Genomic DNA, 19,434 nt, shown 5'->3' with positions numbered 1-19,434 from the left:
ACAGATAAAACGCGTCTCCTCTGTCTCTACCAGACAGGGAAAGGAACCGAAATTAAGGGAAGGGAGAGACTGAAGGGTGGTGCCGAAATTGAAAGGAGAAAGAGGTTGAGGGATAGTGAGAGAGGTTGAAGAAGAGAGTAGAAAGAGGCCACTTACCCGATTTAAAATTGGTGAGATGTTCCTTGGGCTGGTCTGAGGACCCGAGGTCGTAGGTAGATCTTCCTCACGGAGCAAAGAGCGGGAGGACAGGGGATTGATCTCCCAAGGGAGGTCCCCCGATCCAAGTCATAGCACCAAATGTCAAATGCATCCGTGTGAAGAGACCACCAACAGGCTTTGTGTGAGCAGCAAGGCTGTTTATTCACTTGGGTGCAAGTGGGCTGAGTCCGAAAAGAGAATCAGCGAAGGGAGATGGGGAAGGGGTTGCTTTATAGGATTTAGGTAGGTAATGGAAAATTACAGTAAAAGGTGGTTGTTATCTATTGTTAGCAGGGGAGGGGGTCACAAGGTACATGATGGGGAGATCATAAGACTTATTGTCCAGAAGAAGAATGTCACAAGGATGGTTGATCAGTTAAGGTAGGGCAGGGACCAGTCACAATGGTGGAATGGTGGAATGTTTGTTAATCAGTTAAGGCAGGAAGTGGCTGTTTTACTTCTTTTGTGGGTTTTTGGCTGCCCCAGACTTCTTGGCTCCTGCAGGCCATCTGGACGCATATGTGCAAGTCACAGGGGTTACAATGGTTGAGCTTCGGCTGAGAGGCCTGACAGCAGAGACTGGAAAATTGCTTAACAGAATTATAAATTCCTTCTTTCATTACTCAAACCTTTTTTTTTTTCTTTTTGAGACGAAGTTTCGCTCTTGTTGACCAGGCTGGAATGCAATGGTGCGATCTCGGCTCACTGCAACCTCCGCCTCCCAGGTTCAAGCGATTCTCCTCCCTCAGCTTCCCGAGCAGCCGATTATGCTGCCTCAGCCTTCCCAGTAGCTGGGACTACAGGCACCCGCCACCACGCCCAGCTAATTTTTTGTATTTTTCGTAGAGATGGGGTTTCACCACGTTGGCCAAGCTGGTCTTGAACTCCTGACCTTCAGATGATCCGCTCACTTCAGCCTCCCAAAGTGATGGGATTACAGGCGTGAGTGACGGCGCCTGGCCTCATTACTCAAACCTTTAGGGAACACCTCCTCACTCAGCCATGTGTAAGGACTTGAAGACCCAGAGGTGAAACATTTTAGGGTGCTGCCTCCGAATCTGAATTTCAACAATAGACTAAAACGATCCAGTCCTGGGCTTCTCTAAATTCTTTTGTTGCTGGCCAGACCTTAATTTTAGGCTTTGGAGGGTGTGTCTATGCGAATGAACGACTGAAAACTCAGAAAACGAAAACTAGCTTTTATGGAATTTCAATTAATTACGTTTCTCAAAACTATGCATCATGCCCATTTGTGGGTATTGGATGAAAAGATAAATCTTTCCAGAAGGGGCAGGGGAGGAAGAGGCAATTCTGGTTGGGGAAGTTGGGAGAAAAGAAAATCAGTATCTCCTAGTCTTCGCCCAGTTTGGCTTGTTTGGGGTACTCCTCGACCCCGCGTTACCAGGTCCGTGAATCCCACTCCCACCAGAGAATTAGCGCGGGCGGACGAGCAAAGTGAAACTTAGTAGCCCGGAACTTTGCGTGCGGGGTTCCCGCAGCAACACGCACCGGGAAGCGTTTGGGCGCTGCACCGCGCTGCGCCGTGCCCGTGAGTCCGGCGCGCAGAGGAGGAGGAGAAAGCTGACCGCTTAGGCCCGGGTAGTGATCGTCGTGGTTTTCCTTGTAGTTCGTGGTCTGAGACCAGGCCTCAAGTGGAAACGGCGTCACCATGATCGCACGGCGGAACCCAGAGCCCTTACGGTTTCTGCCGGATGAGGCCCGGAGCCTGCCCCCGCCCAAGCTGACCGACCCGCGGCTCCTCTACATCGGCTTCTTGGGCTACTGCTCCGGCCTGATTGATAACCTGATCCGGCGGAGGCCGATCGCTACGGCTGGTGAGTGCTGCGCGGCCGGGATCGGCTGGGAGGAGAGGGGGTCGTAGGGCTGCAGACTGGCCCGGCCGTAGGCCCCCCTGAGGTGCTCTGCTTTTCCGTGCCTTTTTGCCTAGCTGGCCCCATCTCGCCTTTCCGGGGAGTCCGCGCCCCATTAGCTCTTTAGAATCAAGCAGAGCCAGAGTGTCATTTGGCACTTGAAGAAACTGAGGTGCAGTGAAGCAGGAACTGAGTCTGAAGGACCCGAAACTACTCTCCTCAGTTCGTGTTGTGCTGTGTGCACAAATGAGCCATGACTCCATGCCATGCACTACTCACACTATGGGCATTACTGATAGCATTTCGGCCTTAAAACACTTTTAGGGATGTATTATTCACAACGAGGAAACCGAGCCTAACAGGTTAACAGCAGCTTGCCCAAGGTCATATGGCTATTAAGTAGCAGAGCTTGGTGTTTTTTTTTTTTTTTTTTTTTTGACCTCTGAATGGATATTGGACATCAGTGCTTCTCAAACTTAATGTGCATACGAATAGCATAGGTGTCTTGTTAAAATTCGGATTCTGGGCTGCGCGAGGTGGCTCACACCTGTAATCCCAGCGCCTTGGGAGGCCGTGGCGGGCGGATCGCCTGAGCTCAGGAATTCGATACCAGTATGGGCAACAGGGCGAAAACCCGTCTCTACAAAAAAATACAAAAGTTAGCCGGGCGTGGTGGTGCACGCCTGTGGTCCCAGGCTGAGGGAGGCTGAGGCAGGAGGGTCGTTTGAGTCTGGAAGGCAGAGGTTGCAGTAAGCCGAGATTGCACCATTGCACTCCAACCTGGGCAACAAAGTGAGACCCTGTCTCAAAAAAAAAAAAAAAAAAAACGGATTCTGATTCATGAGGTCTGGGGAGGAACTTGATGTTAACAACAAGCGCTCAAACACTGCTGCTGCTGGTCTGAGGACCACGGTTTGAATAGGAGGCTCTAAACCAGTGTGCTGTACTTCCCAGTAGTATGTCACTGGCCTCCTATCAGAGACACTGACTATTCTGATAATAACCACCACAGTAGCTTTGCTAAGCTCTATGGATTTCCAGAGGGAAAAGAGGAGAGGAACTTTGGAAGAGGGGTCTTTGAAGTTAACTTTGATTATCAGGCAGGACTGAGAGACAGACAGCTTTCTAGGCCTGTGGGGCTAGTGGGAGCCAATGGGGGCAAGGACCTCTGAATGGAGGGTGTTTGATGATTGAGTGAGTGTTCAGGTTTAGATAAAACTGCAAGGGAGATTTTAGCAGAGCATGGCAATTTATTTGCTAGGCAGTCAGGAACTTTGTAAGCTTTTGAGAGCTGCAAGGGTGCAGTGATGAGCTCTGTATTTTAAAAAGTCATCTTTGTCAGCAATGTGAGGCGTTGATTGGAGCCAAGAAGCACAATCAGGAAAAAAGCTCAGGCAATGGTTCAGGCAATTAGGAGTCACCACACTTGTACCTCTTTTGCCTTCTTACAGCTGTATGTCATGCCTGAAGGTCAGCTCCCAACCCATCAAATCCCACATTTCCAGTGCTCAAATAGTACTGAAGTCCTATCACCCTTGGACATAACTCCTCACTTCAGAAAGGAGTCATCTTTGTCCATTTATGCCTCTGAGGACTCGAGGTTTTCCCTTTTCATCACCACTTCACATTTGCCCAAGACTGTCACTTGGTGTAATGAAAAGAGCTCCACTTTGGAACTAAACAAACTTGCTCACTAGGCACAGGCACTGTGGTTCACACCTGTAATCCCAGCACTTTGGGAGACCAAGGCAGGAACATCTCTTGAGGCCAGGAGTTCAAGACCAGCCTGGGCAACATAGTGAGACCCTGTCTCTACAAAAAAATTTAAAAAATTAGCCAGGCATGGTGATGTGCACTTGTAGTCCCAGGTACTCAGGAAGCTAAGGGAGGAGAATCACTTGAGCCCATGAGGTTGAGGCTGCAGCGAGCCACGATTGCACCACTGCACTCCAGCCTGGGCAACAAAGTTGAGACCTTGTCTCCAATAAATAAATAAATAAACAGACTTGCTCTGCTGCTTTCCAGCTGTGTCACTTTGGTCAAGTTACATGGTCAGGTCGATCAGAGCCAAAGTTTCCTCATCTATAAAATAAGAATAATTAATTTTTGCATATTTGTTGTGAGAATTGAGTGAGATTCTGTAGGTAAAATGTCTGACATGCAAAAGGTGCTGGACAGAGTTCCCCTTCCTTAGCTCTTGTTTTGCAAACAGTTTACCATATATTTGTAAATTGTTCATTTACAGAACCCTTTTTTTTTTTTTTGAGGCAGGGTCTCACTCTGTCACCCAGGCTAGAGGGCAGTGGTGCAATCATGGCTCACTGCAGCCTCGACCTCCTGGGCTCAGGCGATCCTCCTATCCTAGCCTTCCAAGTAGCTGGGACTACAGGTACATACCACCAGGCCTGGCCAATTTTTAAATTTTTTGTAGAGATGGGGTCTTGCCATCTTGGCCAGGCTGGTCTCAAACTTCTGGCCTCAAGTGATCCTGCCACCTCGGCCTCCCAGAGTGCTGGGGTTATAGGTGTGAGCCACTGTGCCTGGCCTTACTTAACTGTTTCTCTGTTATGTGCCCTTTGGAGCTCCTAGTGAAATCAGGGAGACAAACAAGTAAACAGTCTGTTGCTGATCTTGGTATGATAGATACATGTTTTGATAGAGGTGGGTGAACAGAAAGCACTTTAGGAGCACAAAAGAGATACAGTTGGGAGGGAGAATGCTCTAGAGGAAGTAAAGGTTGGCTGAAATGTGACTTATGTACCACTTAATCTCATTGTTGTTAGTTTAGCCGTTTGTGCCTTTCTGGGAGACAGAAGAGTATAGCAGTTAAGAGCATATGCTTTGGGGTTTGACATCACCTCCACCCTACTAGTAATTTGATTCTGAGGAAGTTCCCTATCTCTGAGGACTGGATGAGATAATGAATATAAACTGCTTAGCCCAGGAGTAGGGATCAGACTTCCTGAGTTCCCAGAGCTTCCCTAAATTGCTTTGGAAGATTTAGGTCCTAGGACTTTGTTGAAATGGTTGTCCTCAACAGCATTTACTGAATGCATATTGTGTTTATCTAGCTCAGTGTCTAATATCTATAGTAGGTGTTCAATAAGTATTGAGTGAGGTCAGGTGTGGTGGCTCATGCCTGTAATCCCAGCATTTTGGGAGGCTGAGGCAGGTGGATCACCTGAGGTCAAGAGTTCAAGACCAGCCTGACCAACATGGTGAAACCCTGTCTTTACTAAAAATACAAAAATTAGCCAGGCGTGGTGGCACATGCCTGTAATCCCAGCTACTTGGGAGGCTGAGGCTGGAGAATTGCTTGAACCTGGGAGGTGGAGATTGCAGTGAGCCGAGATTGTGCCATTGCACTCCAGCCTGGGCGACAGACTGAGACTCTGTCTTAAAAAAAAAAATAGTAGTATTGAGTGAATAAGTATATGTAGATTACGAGGAATATAAAACATGGTCCCAATCCTCCAAAGGTTTACAGACCAGATGGCCATATCCATTAAAAAGACAAATTGTGGTACAAGATTGTGCATATAGAGTGAAGGTGTGTGTCACATAAATAATGTTTCTAAGAGAGTTGGAGGAGTGGTGAAAGAGATATGGTAGATTTTCAAACTACAGCCCTGGAGAGTACCTGGCATTCTGTGAGTAATGGGATATTCTGGCCGGACACCGTGGCTCACACCTGTAATCCCAACACTTTGGAAGGCTGAGGCGGGAGGATTGCTTGAGCCCAGGTTTCAAGACCAGCCTGGGAAACACAGGGAAACTTTGTCTCTACAAAAGAAATTTTTTTAAGCTATCTGGACGTGGTGGCATGCACCTGTGATCCCAGCTACTTGGGAGACTGAAGTAAGAGGATCACTTGAGCCTGGGTGGTTGAGGCTGCAGTGAGTGTGATCATGCCTCTGTATTCTAGCCTAAGTGACAGAGCAAGATTCTGTCTCATAATAATGAATATGTCTCATAATAATGAATTTCTATCAATGAAATAAAATTGTGTAGCTCTTTTTCAAATTAGCAGGAAATGTTAAAATAATTCTTTGAAAATAAGACTTTAAAAATAAGTTGTACGTATTTTGGGGGTACATGTGGTATTTTGATACATGCATACAATGTGTAATGTTGAAACTGGGGCAAATGGGACATCCATCACCCCAAACATTCACCCCTTCTTTATGTTGGGAGCATTCAAATTCCTCTCCTTCAGCAATTTTGAACTATACAACAAATTATTGTTAACCGTAGTCACCCTACTGTACTATCAATAAATAGAATTTTTTTATAAGTTTTTCTCTCATCATCTGTTTTTTAAAACTTAACCTTCTTGCTGGTTACCACTTAATGTGCCCGAAATTTAGAGTTAGTTGGTATTCTAAGTATAGCCCACAAAATTAAATATTTATTGATCTCTAGTTTATCAGTAATTTATGATGTTCTGCAAAGAGCACAATAGCTGCCGGGGTTAGACTCACTGAGTAAACAATGGGAAAATGATTGTAGATGGGGTGTGCAGGTAGTGAGAGGTAGACCACTAAGAGAGAATGAGGAGAGAGGTTAGGAAAATGGGGCCTTGGCAAGAGGCCAAGCCATGCCTTTAGGGCTAGGATGCTGACATCATCATCTCGAACGCTTATGGAGTCTTTCTGTGAGGAACATGGGTCAGCGTAGAGAGAGTCTGGTTCTGTGTGTCTCTGCAGTCCAGTGGCACATGGGAGAACATGCGCTCTTTGGTTTGCTATATGGCGGGTAGCCCATTATGGAAAGCAGTGGCTGTTTGGGGTAAGAGAGAGTGCTCTGTCCAGTTCTAGAACATAGGAATATTTTTCATTTTTATTGTTCTATACATTTTCGGAAATACTTTTATATGCATATGTCTTGTTTTATATGCTACTACTATGAGAAAGATAGGATAGGTCTTTTTTTGTTTTTTTTTTTTTTTTTTTTGAGACGGAGTCTCATTCTGTCGCCCAGGCTAGAGTTCAGTGGTGCGATCTTGGCTCACTGCAATGTCCACCTCCTGGCTTCAAGCGATTCTCCAGCCTCAGCCTCCTGAGTAGCTGGGACTACAGGTGTGTGCTACCACGCCCGGCTAATTTTTGTATTTTTAGTAGAGACGGGGTTTCACCATGTTGGCCAGGCTGGTCTTGAACTCCTGACCTCAGGTGATCCACCCACCTCAGCCTCCCAAAGTGCTGGGATTACAGTTGTGAGCCACCACGCCCATCCAGGATAGGTCTTGTCTATGTTTTAAAGGTAGTAAATTGAATTGCCCAAGGCTGTTCATTCATTTATTAAATAAATATTAAGTGCTATATGCTAAAATATACATTGCATGTAATATTTTAGATTTGTTCACCTTTAAAGAAGTGATAATGTGGGCCGAGTGTGGTGGCTCATTCCTGTAATCCTAACACTTTGGGAGGCTGAGGCAGGGGGATCACTTGAGCCCAGGAGTTCAAGACCAGTCTGGGAAACATAGCAAGATCCCTCTTAAAAAAAAAAAAAAAGAAAGAAAGAAAGAAAAAAGGCATGGTGGTGCACGCTTTTGGTCCCAGCTACTTGGGAAGCTGAGGTGAGAGGATTGCTTGAGCCTAGGAGGTTGAGGCTGCAGTGAGCTGTGATTGTGCCACTGCACGCCAGCCTGGGCGACAGAGCTAGACCCTGTCTCAAAAAAAAAAAAGACTATGTAGGATGTCTCAAAGTCAAGGATCAAAGTGGTTTGTTCAGAATAGCTTTTTTTTTTTTTTTTTTTGAGACAGAGCCTCACTCTGTCCCCCAGGCTGGAGTGCAATGGCGCAATCTCGGCTCACTGCAACCTCTGCCTCCCGGGTTCTAACAATTCTCCTGCCTCAGCCACCCGAGTAGTTGGGATTACAGGCGCCCACCACCACGTCTGGCTGATTTTTGTATTTTTAGTAGAGACAGGGTTTCACCATGTGAACTGGTCTTGTACTCCTGACCTCAGGTGATCCACCTGCCTCAGCCTCCCAAAGTGCTGGGATTACAGGCGTGAGCCACTGAGCCCAGTGCTTTTTTTATTTTTATTTTTTTAAGAAATGCCATAACAGGCCAGGCGCTTTGTCACCCAGGCTGGAGTGCAATGGCGCAATATCAGCTTACTGCAACCTCTGCCTCCCAGGTTCCAATGATTCGCCTGCCTCAGCCTCCCAAGTAGCTGAAACTACAGGCACCCGCCACCACCCCCAGCCAAATTTTGTATTTTTAGTAGAGACAGGGTTTCACCATGTTGGCCAGGCTGGTCTCGAACTCCTGACCTCAGGTGATCCACCTGTCTTGGCCTCCCAAAGTGCTGGGATTACAGGTGTGAGCCGCTGCGTCCAGCCAAAAATGTAACTCTTAATACACATGGACTAATTTTTGCTTTCTTTGGGATTTGTCATTTGAATTTCAGGTTTGCATCGCCAGCTTCTATATATTACGGCCTTTTTTTTTGCTGGATATTATCTTGTAAAACGTGAAGACTACCTGTATGCTGTGAGGGACCGTGAAATGTTTGGATATATGAAATTACATCCAGAGGATTTTCCTGAAGAAGGTATTTCAAGTTAATTTTAGAGAATCTGTGTTTACTGTATTATTATTTTCCCTGGTTAATCTTATCCATGTGTATGGCTTTAGATACTTTCTAAATTCTGTTGACTCCCACATCTTAGTCTATAGACCAAAATTCTCTTGAATTAATATATCCAGTTTCTGTCTGACTACCTCTGTGTCCTTTGGACAGCAAACAAAACTCATATCCCCTCTGCCTTCCCAAACCTCCTGCTCCTCTGTGTCCTGCTTCAGAGAATGGCACTACTGTCCACCTGGACACTCAAGCCAGAAGCCTGAGAATCGTCAAGTCTTTCTCTTTCACTTCCCGTTAGTCATCAGGTCTTATCAGTTCTACTTCCTAAATATTTCTTAACTTTGAACTCTCCTCTCCCACTACCACTACCCTGGTTCAGGCCTTGATAATCTCTTGCTTGGACTGTTGCACTTGCCTCTTAACTCACCACTTGCTTTGGTCTTATTTCCAATGACAGCAAATCTGATCACATCTGTTTAAATTAGTCATCCGGCCGGTCGCAGTGGCTCACGCCTGTAATCCCAGCACTTTGGGGGGCCGAGTGGGGCAGATCACTTGAGGTCAGGAGTTTGAGACCAGCCTGGCCAACATGGTGAAACCCTGTCTCTATTAGAAATACAAAAATTAGCCGGGCATGATGGCGGGTGCCTATAATCCCAGCTACTTGGGAGGCTGAGGCAGGAGAATCGCTTGAACCTGGGAGGCGGAGGTTGCAGTGAGCTGAGATCGCGCCATTGCACTCCAGCCTGGGTGTCACAGCAAGACTGTGTCTCAAAAAATAAAATAAAATAAATAAGTCATCCATTGCCTAGTGGATAAAATCCAGACTCCTTAGGATGGCTCATTTACTCCAGCTTAGCTAATTGCCTGTCCTCTGGTAGAAACACTTTACCCACATTCTTATCTACCATATGATATACACATGTGTGTGTTCTTCATGGATTGTAGCTTCGTCTTTGTTTCCCCAGCCTCTTGTATAGAGCCTACACATAGCAGGCACTTATGCATAATAGTGGATATGAACCGTATGGAACACTTCCTCATTCCTCATCACTCATCATTTGCCTGGTGAAATGCTTTGTCCCAAACCTGCCCTATATTGCTTTATACATGCTGTACCTTCTTCCTGCTATGTTATTCTTCCTCTTGCCCCTGTTTCCATCCCATCCACCTAGCAAATTTCTGCTTTTATTATCTCAGTGAAGCTTTCACCCAGCTACAGTCAGGCATTCCCTCAGGGTGCTCTATCTCTAGTCTGCTATGAATCTATTAATAGTTGTAATATAACTTTTCTCACCTGTGTTTTACACACATATACACAACACAGATGTGCACATATATGAGTCTCTGTAGGCTGGGAGTTTAACTACTACGACAGTTTTTTTTGGTCTCCCCAGGGGTTTGGCACACATAGCCTTATTAAATGTGTAAATGAATGAGTATAGAAAAAATTTGAACTTGTAAACATAAATAGATTTTCCCCAGTCTCGGCAACATAGTGAGACCTCATCTCTACAGAAAATTAAAAAATTAGCTGGGTGTGGTGGCACATGCCTATAGACCCAGTGACTTGGGAGGCTGAGGCAGGAGGATTACTTGAGCCTGGAAGGACAAGGTGCCGTGAGCCATGATCACACCACTGCATTCCAGCCTAGGTGACAGAGCGAGACCCTGTCTCAAAAAAAAAAAAAAAAAAAACACAAAAGATTCTTCTGTTAATGTAAATGCGTGATATAAAACATTTAAATTTCATTACACTGAATGATCTCTAAGGTCTTATTTAGCTCTAAAATTTTATTACTCTTTAATATTCCCACAGCCTTCAGTCACATATATGATATTTATGGTGGATCAGAAAGATACAGTTTCTTTTTTTGCCAAAGAAGAGCTTAAAGACTAGCACAAAGCCATGAATAGTGGATGTATCGGGAATGCATAGTACCCAGAACCGTTAAATGTTGGAGCTGGAAGTCATCTTGGATATATTGATTACTAGGAGTGAGGCCCAGTGGCTGAGGAGTCTTCAGTCTCAGACCTCTGGCTCTTTGCCTAGACATAGTTCCATGAGTTCCCTGTGTCTGCAGGAGTGTGTATAGCTTCAGGGCTCATTCTGTTTCTGAGCTGCAGATTACTGGCAGTTGTGCCAAGAGCCTCATGCACAGACAGTGGGAGCCCGGAGAGCTTGACCACATTGGCTGTTGGCCTCTCCTAGCTGACCTGTGCCCCTCTGTGTTTATTTCTTCCTTCACCTCTTCAGTCAGGATACTCCTGGCAGCACCTTGTCCCTCTTGGCAGCCATTTGGTTGTCATCACAGATTCCTCCAAAGTTATTCTTCAGTCAATGAAAGAAAATCCTTCAGTGATTACCAAGCCATAGTCAAGGACAAGAAAATAAGGAAATTCTTAGGGGTTTGTCTTAGTCCGTTTGGCCTACTATAACAAAATGCCTTAAACTGGGTAATTAAAAAAATTTTTTTTAACTTTGTTTTTCTTACCACCTGTATAATTGCAGAATAGACTGGGTAATATATAAATAATAGAAATTTATTGCTTGCAATTCTGGAGGCTGGGAAGTCCAAGATCAGGGTACCAGCACAGTTGGTGTCTGCTGAGGGCCCACTCTGCTTCATAGATGATGCCATCTTGCTGTGTCCTCACATGGTAGAAGAGGCAAACAAGGTCCCCTAAGCCGATCCCACTCATGAGGACAGAGCCTTTGTGACCTAATCACCTCCCAAAGTCCTAACCTCTTAATATTGTTATCTTGGGGGTTACATTTCAATTTATGAACTTTGGGGGGACATGAACATTCAGACCACAGCAGGATTTCAATCGTAAGATTAGTGAGTGTTAATTTTCCTTTAGGAAATACAATTTTTAAAACATATTTTTAAAATAAATCTTTTATGATCTTTCCTTTTATAGATAAGAAAACATATGGTGAAATTTTTGAAAAATTCCATCCAATACGTTGAAGTCTTCAAAATGCTTGCTCCAGTTTCACTGATACCTGCTGTTTCTGAATTTGATGGAACATGTTTCTTATGACAGTTGAAGCTTATGCTAATCTGTATGTTGACACCTTGTAATTAAAATACTTACCATGAGTACTCTGACTCTTTTTATTGTTGTAAGAAAAATAGTTCATCAGAGAATGGTCAGTTTCCATTCACCCATCTGAAAGATTTTAAGATGAGGTTGAATTCTAGTTTAGAGTTAGCAGACTACCCAAATCTGGCCCACTGCCAATAAAGTCTCATTGGAACACAGCCATGCTCATTTGTTTACATGTTGTTTATGGCGACTGCCATGCTGCAAGAGCAGAATTGAGTACTTGTGATAGAGACCTATGGCCTGCAAAGCCTAATTAACATGTAGCCCTTTCAGAAAAGGTTTGCCTGCCCCTGTCCTAGTGCACAGTGAATTTAGAGTGAGCCAGATTATGGAGGATTCTGTGACTCTTGCCAAATAATTTTGACTTCATCCTGTAGGTATTAAGTCATTAAGGCGTTTTAAATCATACAGTCAGGTTTGTATTTCTGAGCTGTCTATAATGAATGATATAGAAGGTGGTTTCGAAGGAGGAGACTCCAGACAAGGAAAACAGAAATCTTATGTTGCCAAGTTGTCTTTGCTCTTAGGTGGGTTATCCTGGAGAAAGTGGACTCAGGAGCTAATACTGTCTACAGTGGAGCTTGGTGCAATTAGAAGCAAAAGACTGTACCTAACTGGAATGAGGTTACTTTTTATGGCTTATCAAATGCTTGTCCTGGCCCGATGCAGTGGCTCATGCCTGTAATCCCAGCACTTTGAGAGGCTGAGGCAGGGCAGATTGCGTGAGCCCAGGAGTTCAAGACCAACTTGGGCAACATGGTGAAACACTGTCTCTACATAAAATACAAAAATTAGCTGGGCGTGGTGGCACGTTCCTGCAATCTCAGCTACTCATAAGGCTGAGGTGGGAGGATCTATTGAGCCCTGGAATTCGAGGATGCAATTAATTGTGATTGTGTCACAGTTCACTGCAGCCTGGGTGACACTCCAGCCTGGGTGACAAAGGAGACCCTGTCAAAAAAAAAGTACTTGTCCCAAAAGTTTTTGTTTCCTAGCTTAGAATTTATAATCAGATTAGGTTTTGGAGATAAAGTATATGTGGTATTTTTTTTTTTTTTTTGAGACAGTCTTGCTCTGTCATCAGGCTGGAGTGCAGTGGCGCAATTTCGGCTCACTGCAACCTCCACCTCCTGGGTTCAAGCAATTCTCCTGCCTCAGCCTCCCGAGTAGCTGGGACTACAGGTGCATGCCACGATGCCCAGCTGATTTTTGTGTTTTTAGTAGAGATGGGGTTTCACCATGTTGGCCAAGATGGTCTCAATCTCTTGACCTTGTGATCCACCTGCCTTGGCCTTCCAAAGTGTTGGAATTACAGGCGTGAGCCACCGCACCTGGCCTATATGTGATTTCAAATTAGGTGGCCTTATAAATATAAGCAGATGGTTTCTGGGCAAAATCAAATGATTTCTGTCTCTATTTTCTTGAGTACCAATTATAAAAACTGAAATTAGGTTGGAGAAAGTGCTTTAGAAATAATAAAGATGTACAAATACAAGGCTTTGGATTTTTTATTAGTTCTGCAATAAATAGGTTTATAGTTCACCTGTTGTTGACCTCATCAGTGGTCGCCAAGTAAAAGAGGGTGAACCACTCATCCCGAGACTCTGCTACCTCTTAGCTCTGGAGGGTAAAAAGCAAGGGCCACCGCAAATACATTGGGGAGAGGGGGAGAAAAAAAAATCAGGCTATTTTAATAGCCCTCACATGCCAAGTGCTTTTGATTCATCATGTTTAGTTTTCATAAGCTTGTGAGGTAGATAATATTATCCCCATTTTATAGATGAGGGAATTTAGGCTCCAATGGGTTAAATAACTTGTGCAAGTACACATACTGAATGACTGCCATGAGGAGGGATGTGAATTTTGGTCACGTACCAACACCTACACTCTTCCTACCATACCACACTGGACAGGTGACTGTCTAGTCCCTCCTGAACCATTGGTCACCTCCCCAAGCTGTTAAGAGGAGCGAGGGGAGCAGTGAATAGCAACAGACATTCTAAAGGTGAGCCAGTGACTGGAATCCAGGAATTGGTGCTCAGGAGGTAGAGAAGCATCCCGGAGAACTGAGCCGCCTTCACTTCTGGCTGCAGGTCTAGGCCTTTCTGCTCTCATCATGGCTAGTGAACTGCTCCACCGGCCTCATCAAAGAGTCTGTCTTCTATCATGTGAAGGGATCTGTGGAGTGAAGAAATTTTTAAAAGGCCAAGTCAGTATCAATTCAAACAACCAAGATACTGTCACATGCCCACTGAAGCAGGAAGAACAATGCTGATGTTGCTGTTGGAAAACTGGCAGTGCCTCAGCACTGTAAGGAGAATCCTAGGTTGTCAGAGCTGGAATAACTCATTTGATTTCTCTGCTATATTTTACTAACAAGGAAACAGATACAGAAAGGTAAGATAAGTTGTCTAGGGCCGGGCGTGGTGGCTCACGCCTGTAATCCCAGCACTTTGGGAGGCCAAGGTGGGTGGATCACTTGGGGTCAGGAGTTCGAGACCAGCCTGGCCAACATGGTGAAACCCCGTCTCTACTAAAAGTACAAAAATTAGCCAGGCATGGTGGCGTGAGCCTGTAATCCCTGCTACTCGGGAGGCTGAGGCAGGAGACTTGCTTGAATCTGGGAGGCAGAGGTTGTAGTGAGCCAAGGTGGCGCCACTGCACTCCAGCCTGGGAGACAAGAGCAAGACTCCATCTCAAAAAAAAAAAAAAAAAAAAGGTTGGGTGCGGTGGCTCACGCCTGTAATCCCAGCACTTTTGGAAGCCGAGCGGGGAGGATCACAAGGTCAGGAGATCGAGACCATCTTGGCCAACATGGTGAAACCCCATCTCTACTAAAAATACAAAAAATTAGCTGGGTGTGGTGGCGTGCACCTGTAGTCCCAACTACTCGGGTGGCTGAGGCAGGAGAATTGCTTGAATCCGGGAGGTGGAGGTTGCAGTGAGCTGAGATCGCGCCACTGCACTCCAGCCTGGCAATAGGGTGAGACTCCATCTCAAAAAAAAAGTTGTCTAGGATAATACAGAAGTCAATGGAAGAGCCAGAAAAAGAGCCCAGATTTTTAACTGTTGCTATACCATATTGCCTCTGAATGAAAATCAGGTTAGGGTGTGTTGAAACGTTATGGCATAGAGTTGCTGCTCTGGCCTTTGAAGCAACTGAGTGAGTCAGAGTGTGGTTTCTACCCACTCTGCCATGCCCAGTTCCCACTTTGAGCCCACTCTGCAAAAGTCTAAGGCTCTAAGGAACACCACTGTAGAGGAAAAGAATTAGACTAATTAGGCCAGGGTTCACATCTTGGCTGTTATTTACTGAGTAAACTTGGACTCATTTTACTTCTCAGGCCTCTGGTTTTCTCATCTGCAAAAGGGAATGATAGGCTGGGCGCGGTGGCTCATGCCTGTAATCCCAGCACTTCGGGAGGCCGAGGCAGGTGGATCACGAGGTCAGGAGTTCGAGACCAGCCTGGCCAACATGGTGAAACCCTGTCTCTACCAAAGATTTAAAAAAAATTAGCTGGGTGTGGTGGCACACGCCTGTAATCCTAGCTACTTGGGAGGCTGAGGAAAATCTCTTGAACCTGGGAGGCGGAGGTGGCAGTGAGCTGAGATTGCACATTGCACTCCAACCTGGGGGACAGGGTGAGACTCCGTCTCAAAATTTAAAAAAGGGGGGGGGATGATAATTCCATTAGATAATGGATATGCAAAGTGATCTTAAAACTATTCAAATGCCAGTTGTTAGTTTTACTACCACTGTTATTATTCAGTGAAGAAGCTGAAACCCAGAGAAATGAATTAGCTTGCCCAAGGCCCCACAGCTTATTAGTGATGGAATCAGAACGTGAACCCAGAGCAGTTGACACAGCCCAGTCTAATTCAAGAAGAACCTCTGTGAGGCAACTCAGGGAGCCTCAACGCGAGAGGGAAGAAGGGTTGAGGTTGACAGTTTGGGTTTGAAGCGGGAGAAGGAAAAACGGCTGAGAAAATGCCTGGAGCAGAGCTCTCCATAGGCTCTGTGTTTGGGGGTCCATGTTTATTCCGCATAATTACAGAGCAGCCTTCACACAGATTATGAAGATAACACAAAATGGCAGACAGTGGGTACGATGGAAAGAACACTCAGCTCAAAGTTGAGGCCAGTCTTACTTTTGTCTCCTTACTGTGTGACTTTGGGTGAGTCACTTCACCTCTCTGGCTTCAATTTCCATACTAGTAAACTGGGGATGAGAATCTTTTCCTACATAGCTGCATCAGGTGGTTTTGAGATTGCAATGGATGTGGATGTTGTTTACAACTAATGAGACCAGTTTGTGGGAGCAGGGCTGGCAGGTGGCACAGAATCAAAACTGGCAGGTGCTGTGGTCCAATTTCTATTAATACTAGTCTTTATCCATGAGTGAACTAGTGGTGACCATGCTAGGGCCCCTTCCCACCTCCTACCCTCTGCCACCTGCTTGTCTAGCTTGCTGCTCATCCACACTCACCACCCCAGCCCCTCTGTGCATAGATATGTAGGCTCAGACTGGAACACATATTCATATGTACATACAACAGGGCTTCCCAACAGGCATGTCTGCATACTCCGGTTTGCCTGGAATGGATTAGAGTGCCATGACTGGTCCCTCGGCTTCCCGTTTGGTTGGTTCCAACCTGGGATGGTCAGAGTACCCCCAGCCTGTTGTAGCACTACTGCAAGCAGCCTCACCTATGTATCCCCATGTGCCATATAATAATTTTCCACGTTCTGTGACTTGAAAAAATGTTGGGAAACACTGTCACACAAATGGAATTCACAATGTTCACTTAAATCAATGTGCATGCCTTAGGTAAGTTTTTTTTTTTTTGAGATGGAGTCTCCCTCTGTCACCTAGGCTGGAGTGCAGTGGCACAATCTCAGCTCACTGCAACCTCCGCCTCCCAGGTTCATGCCATTCTCCTGCCTCAGCCTCCCGAGTAGCTGGGACTACAGGCACCCACCACCACGCCCAGCTAATTTTTTGTATTTTTAGTAGAGATTGGGTTTCACCATGTTAGCCAGGATGGTCTCAATCTCCTGGCCTCATGATCCGCCCGCCTCGGCCTCCCAAAGTGCTTTGGTGTGAGCCACAGCGCCCGGCCCCTCTTCAATCAAATTCTTAACAAAGTCACTGATGAGAACACACTCATTCAATTCACACATTTACAAGCATTCACATACTAATAAATGCACACATGCACAAACACATATATGTGCATATGAGATATGCCCTCACAGGCCACTTTTCCTTCTGTTTCCATATCACTTCATTGCAATTGCCAATTTGAGGTCAGAAGGATAGTAACACAGGCCTAGTCTTAGGCCCTCCTAGGTTGTGGTCCCAATACCCTGACCCAAGAGTGGCTCTGTCTGAGAGCCAGGCTGTTCCTCTCCCACTGGGTTGCACCACTGCCCCCTCTCCTCTCCTGGAATGTCCCTTTGTAGACTCACACCCACCAGCATGGCCACCATTACCTTCCCTAGTGTCCAAGGTCTACCAAACTTGTCCCGTCATTTCCTGGTATTTCCTTGTCACCTCCTGGGCTTTCTCGGTGAGGTGCATGAGGATGTGATGGAGGCTGGAGAAGTGCAGGTGGAACTGGGCTTCCAGGTCCAGCTCTCCTGAGGCACTCTCGTCCTCGACTTCCTCTGTCTCTGCAGTTCCATTCTCTTCGCCGCCTGCCACCTTGGCCTGCCACTCCTCCCGCGGCAGCAGCCCATGGTCCACATCCACACAGATGGCCTTGAGCATGGTGAAGTAGGTGTAGAGGTCAGAGGCCTCAGCCTGGGCCTGGCCCCCAGGCCCACTCAGCTGCACGTCCCGCAGAAGGCTGGGGATCATCACCACCTGCTCCATGTTGTGCACCTCGGCTGAATACCGGTCCATGACGGTCAGCAGGCAGTTCTTGGGGTAACGCTTGGTTAGCACCTGCATGGTTGCTTCCTCTGGCACAATGAGACCAGCAGACTGCCCCCGCACTATTTCTAGGCTCTCAGCAGATTGACAGGATGCCAATGCCCAGTTGTTGGGTCAACACAGCCCTGTTTTGGGCCAATCCCAGGGCTCAGGCCCCAGCATCTGTATCAGGTGATCCATCTGCCCAGAGACAGATCTGCCAGCCTTCTGCTTGTCATCCCAGCTCTGCATGACTGCCCCAGCAAGAACCCGACTCTTCCTCTGTCAGCTTGCTGAGCCAGTTGGAAGGAAGATTTTCCCTTTGGCAACTGGTACACTGGACTTCAGGGCAATAAATAATTCTTTCAGGTCACTGGAGACCAAGCTGTCTCTTTGCTGCCTGCTTAGGGCAGCCCTCCAAAGCACAGTTCACTCCTTCAACCCGGGGTGACTCCATTGTGAAATGGAGAGGATTTGAAGTGAAACAGCTTGATGTGGGGCAAGGAACACTGAGGTTGGAGTCAGAAGCCCAGTACTGTAATTTCCTAGCTGAGTTTTTTTTTGTTTGTTTTTTGCTGGCTAACATTTATTGAGCACCTACTGCACATCAGGGTCTGCTGAGCTTTTTCGTGAGTGATCTCATTTAATCTTCACCACAACCCTTGTAAGTGTTTTATTTATTTAATTTTTGTAGAGATGGTCTTGCTATGTTGCCCAGTCTGGTTTTGAACTCCTGGACTCAAGCAATCCTCCCACCTCAGCCTCCCAAAGTGCTGGAATTGCAGGTGTGAACCACCAGTATTCCTGTTTTGCCAGTGAGGAAATTTAGGTGCAGACAGCTAAAGTAACTTGTTCAAGGTCCCACTGGGGCTGGGATTCCAGCCCAGGACCACCTCTACCCACCTCCAGGCAGTGCTGTGGACTGACATGAGGTTACATAGTCATACAAGTTAACCAGATCCATATCCTCTGTAAATTTGAGGTGGTGTGAGGATTGAGTAAGACAAACTAATAAAAATGCTTTGTATCAGTCCAGACAAGCGGCTGGGATCAAAAGAGGAAAAAAATGCTTTGTAAACCACAAAGCCCAATCCTCAGATGTATTATCTATGCAGATTCTAGATTATTGCTAAGGCTTCTCCCAAATCTAACCAGTCATTCCATAAGCTATAATGCTTCCACTTTATTATTGACCTTTCCTTGGACCAGCAGTCTTGGAAGATAATAATCTTTTCGTGGTCATATTGTCATAGTTTACAAACTGCATTTGCTATATATTTTTATTAGATATTTAAGAAAATGGCCGGGCGCAGTGGCTCACGCCTGTAATCCCAGCACTTTGGGAGGCCCAGGCGGGTGGATCACAAGGTCAGGAGATCGAGACCATCTTGGCTAACGTGGTGAAACCCTGTCTCTACTAAAAATACAAAAAATAAGCCGGGCGTGGTGGTGGGCGCCTGCAGTCCCGGCTACTCGGGAGGCTGAGGCAGTAGAATGGCGTGAACTCAGAAGGTGGAGCTTGCAGTGAGCCGAGATGACGCCGCGCCACTGCACTCCAGCCTGGGCGACAGAGCGAGACTCTGCCTCAAAAAAAAAAAGAAAAGAAAAGAAAAGAAAAGAAAAGAAAATGAAGGCCTGGGGAAAGGCCCAAAGTTGCACAACAAGTTAGTGGCAGAGTCAAGTGGAGAATAAGACATTCTGAGTTCTGGCTCAGGTACCTGCCTCCTCCACTGCCTCT

The 19,434-nt window shown here is 46.1% G+C and overlaps 2 protein-coding genes across 2 annotated transcripts; one reads left to right on the top strand and one right to left on the bottom strand.

The window, feature by feature from the left end:
• Positions 1-1,867: 1,867 nt before the first annotated feature.
• Positions 1,868-11,642, top strand: NDUFC2 (NADH:ubiquinone oxidoreductase subunit C2). The gene is made up of 3 exons (NM_001279694.1): positions 1,868-2,033; positions 8,491-8,634; positions 11,593-11,642. The coding sequence occupies exons 1-3, from the start codon at positions 1,868-1,870 to the stop codon at positions 11,640-11,642; spliced, it is 360 nt and encodes a 119-aa protein (NP_001266623.1).
• Positions 11,643-13,271: 1,629 nt separating this feature from the next.
• Positions 13,272-17,793, bottom strand: THRSP (thyroid hormone responsive). Its single transcript, XM_004051871.5, has 2 exons — positions 17,276-17,793; positions 13,272-13,959 (listed from the first exon to the last, which is right to left on the bottom strand). The coding sequence occupies exon 1, from the start codon at positions 17,733-17,735 to the stop codon at positions 17,295-17,297; it is 441 nt and encodes a 146-aa protein (XP_004051919.1). The 5' UTR covers positions 17,736-17,793; the 3' UTR covers positions 13,272-13,959; positions 17,276-17,294.
• Positions 17,794-19,434: the final 1,641 nt, after the last annotated feature.

This window comes from Gorilla gorilla, chromosome 9 (assembly GCF_029281585.2).
Source record: "Gorilla gorilla gorilla isolate KB3781 chromosome 9, NHGRI_mGorGor1-v2.1_pri, whole genome shotgun sequence".
Taxonomy (NCBI): domain Eukaryota; kingdom Metazoa; phylum Chordata; class Mammalia; order Primates; family Hominidae; genus Gorilla; species Gorilla gorilla.
This window is presented reverse-complemented; position numbering and strand designations above follow the sequence as displayed.